The sequence below is a fragment of the Rhinolophus ferrumequinum genome, chromosome 5 (assembly GCF_004115265.2).
Source record: "Rhinolophus ferrumequinum isolate MPI-CBG mRhiFer1 chromosome 5, mRhiFer1_v1.p, whole genome shotgun sequence".
Taxonomy (NCBI): domain Eukaryota; kingdom Metazoa; phylum Chordata; class Mammalia; order Chiroptera; family Rhinolophidae; genus Rhinolophus; species Rhinolophus ferrumequinum.
In genome coordinates, this window is record NC_046288.1 from 59,110,701 (window position 1) to 59,124,640 (window position 13,940).

Consider the following 13,940-nt stretch of genomic DNA (forward strand, 5'->3'; position numbering starts at 1 on the left):
TTATACCACATAAATGATATTATACTAACATTTGCTTTATTTTAAGAAGGCTTTACAATATCTTTATTTTTATCCCCAAGTAGCCTCCTGAAGTTTGGAAGCAAAGACGGAATGGTTTCTTTTCTCTTCTTCCTCTCTGTTGGATGCCACTGGGGTTTGGTAATAGTGTGGAAAATGAGAGGGACTATGAGTCTGTGCCACAATTAGTGTGTAAATGTGTCTGTACCTGCCCCAGACATAGCTCCTGAAGAGAGCCGTGAAAACTGCACAGGAAGACAGGCATGAGATTTCTGAAGGAAGGCTAGAATCTAGGGGAACTGATATTATTACTTCTTATTTCCTCAAGGAGGTAACAGTGTGAGTGCTTTTTTAGTCACATTGGCTGCTGCATAGAAAATAAAATAGAAAAGCGCCACAGGTTGTATTGCCTGTAGAAGTAATAGAAATAGCCATAATTATAGAGTGTGTACAAAATTATCCACTCTGGTCTTTACCTATATTATCTCATTTAATCTTCACAAAACTGTATTAATTAGGTGTGATGATTAGTACCATTTTATAAGTTAAAAAGCTGAGGTTCAGAGATGTCACAGTTCAAGGTCAAGGTCACACTGTGGTGGGATTGGGATTTGAACCCAGGCAGAGGGACAGCACGCTGCCTCCCCAACTCACTCTCACTATTACTTCTCATTTCATATCTTAGATTTTGCCTTAGTTTTTGGTGGGGAACTTGTAATTCGGCATATTATTGTCTATCAACGGCCTTCCTCTGGTGGTTAAATATTTCAGTTTGCACAGATCATGGGGTTAAATCGCATTTCTCTCTCTTTAACTTTTTGTTTTCCATTTCAGGAACTAAGAAAATCTCTCTGTCTGTCTGTCTGTCTGTCTCTCTCTCTCTCTCTCTCTCTCACACACACACACACACACTTCTCCCCTGGCTGTCTTAAAACAGACATAGAATTGATCTCACATTTTTGCTGGCGTGATTAAGTTGATGAGGCAATAGTGCTCTCCTGGCTGCCTGCCTTGACAACCATATTATTATTTGAATCTCAGAGCCAGTGTGGGAACATTTCTATACACAATCTGAATGACATTATTTCAACCTCAACTTCTGGGGATTTTATAGCTCACAGACATTATCTTTTTAAAGGCACATTTTTGTTTTCTCTGGATTCCTTTAAAGGTGGATTTCAGTTTTAAGCTCATAAAAGAGTTTCAAAAGCATATCCTTTGGAAAACGAAGGGTATCCATCATGAACACAGTGCAAAACACTTTGCACTCATTTCATGCACAAAAGTATTTCTGAATTTCCTTAATTCTGGGAGTCCACAGAAGAGAATTGCCTTCACCTGGAAATGTACCTGTTTATGGACGTGATTAGTGTAGCTAAAACTGCCCAGGTGGGACACTGATTCATTTTGATTATGTTATTGCTGGAGTGTCTACTGTAAACCCTTGGTTATTTGAAAACCTCCAGAAAAGAATCATCCTAGATATATGAGCATTTCTTCTCCACATGATTTCTTTTCTAAATTTTTTTTATTGGGGGTAAAATACATATAACATAAAATTTACCATCTCAGCCATTTTTTAAGGGCACAGTTCAGTGGCATTAAGTACATTCACATTGTTATGCAAGCATCACCACCATCCATCTCCACAACTCTCTTCATCTTGTAAAACTGATATGCCCGTTAAACTATAACTCCTCCCAGCCCCTGGCAACCACCATTCTTCTTTCTGTCTCTATGATTTTGACTACTCTAAGTACCTCATAGAATACAATCATCTAGTGTTTGTCTTTTGTAACTGGCTTATTTCTTTTAGCCCGATGTCATCAAGGTTCATCCATGTTGTTATATATGTCAGAATTTCTTTCCTCTTCAAGGCTGAAATAATACCCCCATTTTATGCATATACCACATTTGGCTAATTCGTTTATCCGTTAATGAACACATGGGTTGCTGCTATGTTCAGCTACTGTGAATAATGTTGTTCTGAACAGGGCATGTCGTGGCTGTTTCTTGTTCTTTTTGTGATCAAGGTTTATCGGCAGTTCAGGTTTTGCCGGCCTGGTCCACCCATTTGCGACCCTGCTTTCAATTCTTTTGAGTTTATACCTTAAAGTGAATTGCTGGATCATATGGTAACGCTGCTTTTCATTTTTTGAGGAATCCCCATACTGTTTCCCACAGTAGCTGTGCCGGTTTATAGTCCCACCAGCAGTGCACAAGAATTCCAGTTTCTTCTGTTTTATATAATTTAAAATTATCAATTCAAACAATGAAAATCTGTTATTTTTAATAGAAATCTTAGCAAAGCATGGATTACTATATCTTCTTAACTTATCTATAGATAGTTATTGATATTTTCTTAATGACTAGGGTCACATTTACAAAGATACATGCCATTAGGGCAAGCATGGGACTGTGTGGGGACAGAGTCCCAGAGAGCAGTTTCCAGGCTCTCGGCCTCACGTGGAAAGGTGCTGGCTCAGTTATTAGATGGCCATCAGCTGTAATCAGATGGTCATCCGCTGTGGCTGGGTTGCCATCACCTGTTACCCGTTAACCATCAGCCACTGATATAACTGCCGTGGCTATGGGGTGGGATGGTTGGCAGAGAAGCAGAAGGCGGATTGCGCATCGTGTGGCTCCTGCTTCCTGTGTCTTCAACCAAGCCGCCAGCGAGACTATAGTGGTATGACTCCCCTATCTATGGTTCCTTTGGTGTTGCTTTTTGGCCTCACCGTATCCTGCAGTCTTTTTTTATTTTTATTTTATTTTTATTAGTTTCAGGTGTACAAAACGATGTACTAGTTAAACATTTATCATTTATATCCCTCACTCAGTAATAACCCTCTGCCCCCATGCACTACCCCTCTGACATCGCACACAGCCATTACATTTCCACTGTCTCCAATCCTAATGCTATACTTCACTTCTTGTAACCATATATATATATATATATATAATATACAAATATGTATATATGGATTTATATACATATAAAATTGTAGTTGACATTCATTATTGTTCAACTTCAACTTCAGGTGTACAGTGCAGTGATCAGGCATCTACATCATCCCTGAGGTGGTCTCCTTAACGAGACAAGTGTCCATCGGATACCCTACAAAATTTTTACAACATTATTGATAACATTCCCCAAATTGACTTTCGTATCCCGGTGGCAATCTTGTAGTTACTGATTGTGTTTTCTAATCCTCTCACCTTCCCTCTTATCCCCACCCCGCTCCCATCTAGCAACCCTCAGTTTTTCCTCTATGTCTCTGAGACTGTTTCTGATTAGCTCATTCATTTATTCTAAGTGAAATAAGTCAGACAGAGAAAGACAAATACCATACGATCTCACTTATATGTGGAATCTAAAGAAAAGAATAAATATCCTACGTTCTTGTGTGGGGAGCGGGAGCTGAGTCCCCGCATGACAGAGTGGTTGGAGGCAAAGATGAATTATTAATACAGGTTTGTCCTGACACCAAATGGCTCCCACTTGAAATGCCCTTTCAACGGTTAGAATGGCTCTTTATCATTTTTCTGTCACCTTTCTTACTGTTGTCTCTCACTGCTGGTTTCTGCATGCCTGGCTGTGATCTCTGTTTATCTCCTAATCTGGGGCTTTTTCTTGACATTTGTTTATTGAGGAAACCAGATCACCTGTCTTGTAGAATTGCCCACATTCTGGATTTTGCAGATTATATCCCCACAGTGTCATTTAACATGATTCTGTATTTCCTTAAATAGGTAGTTTAGGCCTAGAAGCCTGATCAGATTCAGATTTTTTGCAAGAATGCTTAGTAGGTGGTACTGCAGGTGGTATTGTATGCTTCCCACTGACCACACCAGGGGGCATATAGTGGTTGGTTTTTGTTCTTTTTGTGATGTTCAAGATTTGTCAGCAGTGTGCTGTTGCCAGCCTGGTCCATCCATTATGAAGTTTCTCATCAGCCTTTCGCATAATGGCTTTAGAAGTTATTGTTTATCATTGCCTAGAGCCATTTTTTGGTTAAAGGTTCAAAGTGATGACATTCCAAGTCTATCATCGTTTACACATTTATTAACTAAAGAACTTTACCACATAAGCTATATGATTTCCCTAAGAAGGATCTTTTATAGGAAAGGTAAATTAAATGCTTGATTCTTTCCCCAATTTATGTTTTCAGAATAAGGGTTGGTCCAGCCTCCAAAGGTAATCTTTTTTTTTTTAAAGCATTTTTATAAACTCATGGATTTAAAAAATATTTGCCATGTTTTTATTTATTGCAGTTATCATTTTGACACTCAAATTATACCATCTTTTTTCTAGGAGGAGCCCTGATTTGAGGCTGTTAGTCTTCATGGGAGAGATGACCAATAGGGTCACCTCTCCTGCTGTCTCCCAGTAACTGCCTTGGGAGGTATGGAAGCTGGGCTGAGGCTATGTCTGGGCTCAGCAAGAAAGACCACTGGAATCATGTAGCCACTTGTGCCATCAGGGAATGCAGTGGGGGTGGAGATGGGAACAATGGGAGAGAAGAATACACACCTTGCATTTTCATGTTCAAGTAGTGGGCTGGCCAAACTTGTCAGAAATGGGTATAAAATAGGAAAGACTGAGTGGGCACAACCAGCTCTATTGAGAGTAAAAAGCATTTATTTTTTAATTGCTAGGAGGCTGTTGATTTGTTTACTTTATTATTCTTAGAGGGGTTTAGATGATTAAGAATACCAAGTAGATGAATTCTGGCTAAGTAATTTTTTTAAACTGTGATTACAAATTCTAGTAGCACAAAATGATCACTCTTGTATTTTCTTCCTCGTTATTTTCTATTAACAAAAGAAGAATAAACTTCTATATTATACAGTTTGGGAAGTGTTTTGAGGATTTTTTGCAAGAATGCTTAGTAGGTGCTTAGTAGGAGGGAGTAATTTATTAGGGAACTCACTAATGAGAAAGACAATAAATACACAAAAATATGACTATGGATTATAGAAAAAATATATTATTTATATGTAACTTTATATATTTTATATTCATCTATTATATATAATATAATATAATTCATATATTATATATAATATTGCACATGTTACATATAACATGTACATTATATGTATCATAGAAATATAGGCATACTTCAGAGATCCTGCGGGCTCAGTTCCAGATCACCACAATAAAACAAATATCACGATAAAGCGAGTCACACACATTTTTTAGTTTCCCAGTGTATATAAAAGTTGTGTTTACACTATACTGTGGTCTATTAAGTGTGCAATAGCATTAAGTCTGAAAAAAACAATGTGTATTCCTTTAATTTTTAATTAAAACACTTTATTGCTAAATAATGCTAATTATCATCTGATTCTTCAGGGAGTTGTAATCTTTTCCCGTAGAGAGTCTTGCCTCAATGATGATGGCTGTTGAGTGATCAGGATGAGGTTGGCTGTGGCAATTTCTTAAAATAAGAATGAAGTTTGCCATATCAATTGATTCTCTCTTTCACAAATAATTTCTCTGTAACATGTGGTGTTGTTTGATGGTGTTTTACCCACAGTAGAACTTCTTTCAAAATTGAAGTTAGTCCTCTCAAACCTTGCCTTTGCATCATTAACTAAGTTTATGTAATATTCTAAATCTTTTGTTGTCATTTGAACAATCTTCACAGCATCTTCACCAGGAGTAGATTCCATGTCAAGAAACCACTTTCTTTGCTCATCCATAAGAAGCAACTCCTCTTCTGTTCATGCTTTATCATGAGATTGGAGCAATTCAGTCACACCTTCAAGCTCCAATCTAATTCTGGTTCTCTTGCTATGTCCGCCATATCTACAGTTACTTACTCCACTGAAGGCTTGAACCCCTCAAAGTCATCCATGCGGGTCCAAATCAACTTCTTCCAAACTCCTGTTAGTGTTGATGTTTTAGCCTCTGCCCATGAATCATGAATGTTCTTAATGACATATAGACTAGTGAACTCTTTCCAAAAGGTTTTCAATTCATTTTTCCCAACTCCATCAGAGGAATCACTATATGGCAGCTATAACCTTACAAAATGTATTTCTTAAATAATAAGACTAGAAAGTCAGAATTACCCCTTGACTCATGGCCTGCAGAATGGATGTTGTATTAGTAGGCATGAAAATAACATTAATCTCATTGTATATCTCATCAGAGATCTTGGGTGACCAGGTGCATTGTCAGTGAGCAGAGCCTTTTTGAAAAGAATTATTTTTTCTGAATAGTATGTCCAATAGTGGGCTTAAAATATTTAGTAAACCATGTTGTAACAGATGTGCTGTCCTCCAGGCTTTGCATTTTCATTTATAGATCACAGGCAGAATAGATTTAACATAATTCTTAAGACTCTAGGATTTAGGGAATAGTAATTGAAAATTGGTTTCAACTTAAAGTCACCAGCTGTATTAGCCCCTAATAAAAGAGTCAGCCTGGCCTTTGAAGCTCTGAAGCCAGGCATTGACTTCTCTCTAGTTGTGAAAGTTCTAGATGACATCTTCTTTTAATGTAAGTCTGTTTGGTCTACATTGAAAATCTGTTGTGTAGTATAGCCACCTTTGTCAGTTATCTTAGCTAGGTCTTCTGGAGAACTTGCTGCAGCTTCTATGTCAGTACTTGCTGTTTCATCTTGCACTTTTATGTTATCGAGATGGCTTCTTTCCATAAACCTCATGAACCAACCCTCTGCTAGCTTCATACTTTCCTTCTGCAACTTTCTCACCTCTCTCAGCCTTCCTAGAATTGAAGAGAGTTGGGGCCTTGCTCTGAATTAAAGCTTAAGGAAATGTTGTGGCTGGTTTGATATTCTACCCAAACCACTAAAGCTTTCTCCATATCAACAACAAAGACTGTTTCACCTTCTTCTCATTCATGTGTTCACTGGAGTAGCACTTTTAGTTTCCTAGAAGAACTTTTCCTTTGTATTCACAACTTGGCTAACTGTTTGGTGCAAGAGGCCTAATTTTGACCTATCTTGGCTTTTGACATGCCTTTCTCACAAACTTAATCATTTGTAACTTTTGATTTAAAGTGAGAGACGTGGGACTCCTCCTTTCACTTGAACACTTAGAAGCTACTGTAGGGTTGTTAATTTGCCTAAATTCAGTATTGTTGTGTCTCATAGAATAGGGAGGCCCAAGCAGAGGGATTGTTCACTACTGTTTACTATTGTAAACAATTACGATGATATTATCAAAAATCCCTAATCACAAATTACCATAACAAATATAATAATAATAATTTAAAAGTTTGAAAAAATTGTGAGAATTATCAGAATGTGACACAGAGACATGAAGGGAGCAAATGCTATTGGAAAAATGGCACTGATAGACTTGCTTGATGCAGGGTTGCTACAAACCTTCAGTTCATAAAAAATGTAATGTTTCCGAAGCACAATCAAGTGCAATAAAATGAGGAATGCCTGCAATATATATTTTTCTATAAAAACTCATCTTTTATATATAGATGCACACATAAGAATACATATATACATATACACAGATAATATATATATATATATATATATATATATATATATATATATATATAGTAAGGACATGGGTTCTACAATTGGAAGACTTGAGCTTGAGTCCGAGTCTTACCACTTATGACCTATACATGATCCTTAAGGCACTATTTCCTAATCTGTAAAGTAGAAGTTAATACTCACTCTGCATGGATCAAAGGCTTGTTATGAAAATTAAATGTGATCATGTAAATGCTTTATAAATGTTCAAATTTTTTATTGAATATGCTAAATATTGAGGGTGCGAAATACTTAGTTACAAAAATGAGTAAAATGAATGGGTTCAAATGCAAGAGAATAGTAAGGCTTTTTCGATGAAGTAAGTCTTACAATAAATTTGATGTACAAAAAAAGGTGTGATCAGCAGGAAGAAAGCAGGATAGGGGATCCCATGTGCATTGTTTCAGAACTGGGCCAGGGTAAAATCCATAGATTTATTTGGCTGTAGCAGAGCTCCTGAGAGCCTGTGTGTTAGCCAGGCAGTTACTGAAGGCACAGTTGGTGGTGGACATTAAACTCTGTGATTAGGAGCTTTAATACGATCTCAAAGGTAATTAAGCCCCACGGCTGGGATCTGGGAGGGGGTATTATTTGAGGTCAGCAACAGCGTTTTGAGTGCTAGCTTTGGCCTGATTTGAAGCTCAAGAACAGCAGAAGATTAAGGAGAATAAACAAACAAACAAAAATAGCCCTTAATCCTCGATGTTTTGTCACTTCCTAAAATGACCTTTTGAAGTGTTCAGTGTCTGAATTCAGGTCACATCATCAGTACTACCATTCAGAGGAGAATGGTGATTGCTTTCCGGCCTATGCTCATCTTTGAAAAGTGATGTATATTATTAATAAGTGTCATTAAAACCATTAGCAGCATGGTACAATGGAAAGGGTACTCGGTAGCATAGTCTGACCATCTGTTTGAGTTCTAACTCTAAGGTTGACTGGAAATTGAAGGAGAAACCAAATAAAGGAGTTAAGTTGCAGGTGACACAACTTTTTGTGCATGTGTTCCAGATGTCTGTAGTACACCTATGTTGTAAAAGGCACCATGCTAAATGGGACTTTAAATGTGAATGGAATATATATATATATGTGTGTATATATATATATATATATATATATATATATATATGTGTGTGTGTGTGTGTGTGTATACACACACACATATATACATAAAATCTGTATATATATTATATATGTATGTGTATTATATATATGTATATTATCTGTATATATATGCCTTATCTTCAGAAGCTTATTGATTAATGAAAGAAGACACATACTAGTATACATAATTGTGATGATGGTGATGATGATGATAAGAACACACATAAAAGCAAGTGAGAGGTAGTGGAAAAGTAACCCCCCAAAAAAGATAATATTGGATCTAGATGGACAGAACATTTACTGTACCTTAGAAATAATTATTTGCTTCATTAATCAGTCTGAATCTCCATTAACATATTATAAGCAGTAATTAAGATTAGAGAATCTTTAGAAGTATAAACTTAGAAGAATGTACCACAAACATCTGATTGTGTATAGAACCATAATTTTTTTTTTCAAGTGAGGGGTCTCAGAGAATATGTACTTCAACCCTTTAATTTCATGGATTAGGAAACTGAAATCAAAAAGAAAAGTGATTGGATGTAAAAGGCAGAACCAGGACAGAACTGAGTTTCCTAATTCTTAATCCAGTGGCCATCTATCACACTGGGTTTGGAAAGGTTTTTATAAGGGATATTTACAGGAAGTGTAACCATTCAATTTTTTGTCACCTCAGGAAAGTGGAAGCACTTTGATGCTATTAAAAGGCTGAGTCAAACACTTCTGGATATTTGTTGTTGTTCACTTAAAAACTTTATAAAATTAAAGTTAAAAAATTATATGCTCTTTTTTTTAAGAAATTTGCAGTGAATGTATTTTTGTCTCCAATAAATTTACAAGTTTCTAATTTTAGTCATTTACTTTAAAATTTACAGTCATTTTATTTTTAATTGTGTTTAATTAAAATTTTGATAGGTGAAGCATGTAGGAACATGAAAAACCATGTAACTATACATGTGTAATTGCCATAGAAAACATGGACAAGAAACAAAATATTTGGAATCAATATCCAAAAAACTTTTCAGGGTAAATCTTAACTGATTTAGTAGGTAATGTTGCAACAGTACTGAATAATTGGTAAGATTACTTGTGCATTTAATTCTGTCAAGAGATCTGAATAATCACATTTAAAATAAGGAAAGAAATAATACAGACTAGGTTAAAGGAGGTAGCCATAACTGAGATGAAGGAGGGATGTCTCATTAGGACATGAGGCTGTTGTTTCTCAGAGTGTGGTGTGAAGATTCCCAGCTTCAGAATCACTCTGATCCTGTGAGAAGTGCAGATTCCTGGGCCATTCCCTTGATTTACCAAATCAGAATCTCTAGAGTGTGACATGCCCTCCAGGTCTTGATGCACATTAGGGACATTTTAAAGAGGCAGGAATATGTTTCTAATGCGTTATGCTGTTATTGGTCACGAAAAGTGTTTAGTGACTTAAAATAGTAGGGAACAGGTAGAGTCAGAGTGAGGAAAATTTATAAGTAGATCAACAGAGACCTACCTGGAGAGCGGTCTCAGCCCCTCACACTGCTGTGCTCAGCCCCTCGCTGGTTTGTTTCTTGTGCCCTTCATAGCAAGACTGTTTTTGGTAGTCCTGCCCTTGGCTCCTCAGCTCCTCTCATTATTCACAGGCTCTCGCTGACCTCAGCCATGTCGTGACTCAGAGTCCATTACCCCCATCTTTTCCCTTAGAGGTCTCCTCTTGCCAGAGCTCTGGCCTCCATATCTACCTGCATCTGCCCTCAGACTCACGCTTAATTCTGTATTTTCCAGGGTATTTTACAAAGATTCTATCATTGTTAAAACTGGCAAAAAAAAAAAAAAGCAAAATTTGAACAGGGATATATGTGTTACTAGTTTAGCTCTTGACTCTGGCTCTGTATGGAAATCCAAGTTACCACGTTGGCCATTTGTTGTTCAATACATTTGGCTAATTCAACCCAAGCACCTACCTCACTGAGCAGATTTTGCTATACACCCTGTGCTATTTTGTAAAATATGGAACACTGGCAGCAATAAACTCAGAATTTGGGGATAAAATATATGGTAATGGTATATATTAAGTCTGAAAGATGCTCTTTAAATAATGATCCTAAAAACAGTTAAGTATATAGATCTGACCTATAAATATTATACTTAAGAAAAGATGTTCTTCCTCATACACTGTTGGTGGGAATGCAGATTGGTGCAGCCACTATGGAAGACAGTGTGGAGGTTCCTCAAAAAATTACGAATAGAATTACCATATGACCCAGCAATCCCTCTCCTGGATATCTACCCAAAAAATCTGAAAACATTTATCCATAAAGATATATGTGTTCCAATGTTCATCGCAGCTCTATTTGTGGTGGCCAGACATGGAAACAACCAAAGTGTCCTTCCATAGATGAATGGATAAAGAAGTTGTGGTATATATACACAATAGACTACTATTCGGCCATACGAAAACATGAAATAGGACCATTTGTGACAACATGGATGGATTTGAGATTATAATGCTGAGCTAAATAAGTCAGACAGAAAATATAGAGAACCATATGATTTCACTGATATGTGGTATCTAAAACTGAAAACAGCAGAAGAACAAGACAAACAAATGAAAAAAAAAAACACCTCATAGACACAGACAATAGTTTAGTGGTTACCAGAGGTAATGGGGTAGGGGCCGTTTAGAAGAGGGTAAATGGAGTCAAATATATGGTGATAGATAGATGACTCTGGGTGGTGAACACATAATGTGAGATATAGATGATGTGTTACAGAATTGTACACCTGAAATCTATGTAAGTTTACTAACAATTGTCACCCCAATAAACATTAATTAAAAAAAAGAGAGAGATGTTCTTAGGTTTCAAACTTTTTTGTTTCTTAAAGAGATATTTCATTTTCAGAATGTACTTTATTTTTTTATATATAAAAGTAAATCAGAATGAAAAGCTAAGTTGTGCTTAGTGTTTGGAATGACATCTCCAGCTGATTAGGATGCCCTATCCTGAGAGCTTTCGTAGGAGTAATACAATTAGAGAAATAAACGGGCTTCTGACAGAATCCAGCTAAAACTATCTGACCCTAAATCAGTGCCACCACTGTGAAAGACAACACCCCTGTTGATGTCACAGGGAGATTAGACATCTTAAGAACCATGAAGGGATCAAACATTGTCCCCTGCCAAAACACACCTCTGCTTCAAACAAACTATCTTTTCTTTTAGATCAGAAACTCTGCAAACTGAAAGGCAACTGCAGAGGCAGCGTGTGTGGACAAGAACCTAAGTCCCACCTGTGCACGTGTACGGAGGGATATGCTTTAAGCCAAGATGGAAAGTACTGTGAAGGTAATTTGCAGGCGCTACCTGAAGCAAAGATAGACACCCGAGCCAGCGGCTGGTCTTTAGTGGGCCATCGGAGCCTCAATGTGAAATGACTCCACTCCCCTCCACTTCTTTCCCCAGAAAAACAATTTTATTTTCCCCGTTTTTAAAGCTTTCGTAATACTTTCAGGCCTTCTTTATGTCTTGTGTTCCTAGACCAAATGCTTTCAGAGGCTACGCAGGGTTGACATAAGGCAGAGCTTTGCTGAGTGGACTCCATGGACCTCTGTGGTTTTGACTGTGTGTAAAATGTCAGCATCTGCAAATGTTTTAGGGAAATAGTTCCATAACTATCATAAGATTCTCAAAGAGTTTGTGACTCCACATCACATGCCATCAAGGTCTAGTGGGAATCTGTAGGAAATGTGTGGCAAGCTGGTCACCTACGGATCCTCTTATTTGAGACTCCAGGCCAAATTTAATGAGCCCAGGAGAAATTCGGGTCCTTTCTCCCGGGAGCCCCAGTGAACGACTGAAGAAAAGAATCCAATGGTTATAGTCATGGAAGTAATTGGGGTGAGACTTCAGGTAAACTTGACATCTACCTGTTAGGTATAGTCCCCTGCTTACCTGGGACTAGTTGGAGGGAGACATCTCATAGAACTGACCTGGAAGGCTGGGTGTCAGCCAGTCAGACGCTGCTGGGGGGTGTGCCCACATTTACGTGTGGGCTCCTGTCAGCATGGTGAGGCTGAAGAGCAGAGAAGAGATGTACCATCCTTGTCAAGAACTGTCAACAGTCCTGCCTTAAGTGGCTCTATCTTTTCGGGAAAACAGTACTACTTTTTCCCAAGGGTAATTCTAGTATGAAAATCCTTATTTGAAAGTATACACTACAACAGAATAAAAATGGCTTTTATGATAATTGAACTGACTTCTTTCATCCTTTACTAGCAAAAACAGTCTTTTCATGGTCAGGTACAGCTGATACAAGTGTGAGATACCCTACTTTGGGCAGATATATTAGTGATACTACAATTTATTTTCAAACATAACCACCTGACTGTGTTGTGCTGCTGTGATTGTGCAGATGTCAATGAATGTGCCTTTTGGAATCATGGCTGTACTCTGGGGTGTGAAAACATCCCTGGATCCTATTATTGCACATGCCCTAGAGGATTTGTTCTGCTTCCTGATGGGAAACGGTGTCACCGTAAGTCACAATAAGTATTTACTATGTTATTTCCTTCGTTTTCACTGATGTTTCTAAGGTGCCTGTGGTCCGGGTTGGTGGTCCTCAATTAGCAGTATGCATCAGGATTACTTTGCAGTTTTATTTTGTTTTGCTTTTTAAAACATGAATGACTACATTCTACCCCACACCTGTTAAATCAAAACCTCTAAGGTTGGGAACCATGTGTGTGTATATATATGTGTATATATATATATATATGTATATATATATATGTATATATTTATTTCTTTATCCATATTTTATATGTCATTATATATCACTAAAAGATAAGCATGTTAAAAACATAATCATGATATATTATTATGTCTGAAAAACTACCTGTAGCTTCCAAATATCATCTTATATCCAGTCAGTTTTCAGATATAATCACAATACCATTATCACATCTAAAAAATAACAATTCCTTAATAACATCAAATATTTAGTCAATTTTCAAATTATTTTTAACAGTTTTTTAAAAGTTTCTTTGTTTGAATAAGGATCCAGACAAGTTCTATGTGTTGTGTTAGGTTGATACACCTGTCTTTTGTTCTTCAGATTCTCTATCCTCTTTTTTTCCCCTTGCAAGTATTTGTTGAAGAAACCATTTTTTTCCTGTAGTTTCTCACATTTTAGATTTTACTGATGGTACTTCTGTGATGTCCCTGTTCTTCTTCTTCTTCTTTTTTTAAGCTAAAGTTTATTGGGGTGACAATTGTTAGTCAAGTTACACAGATTTCAG

At 37.1% G+C, this 13,940-nt stretch overlaps 1 protein-coding gene across 3 annotated transcripts in view; it reads left to right on the forward strand.

The window, feature by feature from the left end:
• EGF (epidermal growth factor) overlaps positions 1–13,940 on the forward strand; it is an 89,318-nt gene that overhangs the window by 23,788 nt on the left and 51,590 nt on the right. For all 3 annotated transcript variants that reach the window (XM_033105271.1, XM_033105272.1, XM_033105273.1), the window contains 2 exons: positions 11,866–11,988; positions 13,055–13,177. In XM_033105271.1, coding sequence (XP_032961162.1) covers positions 11,866–11,988; positions 13,055–13,177 — 246 coding nt within the window. The remainder of the gene's footprint in view (positions 1–11,865; positions 11,989–13,054; positions 13,178–13,940) is intronic.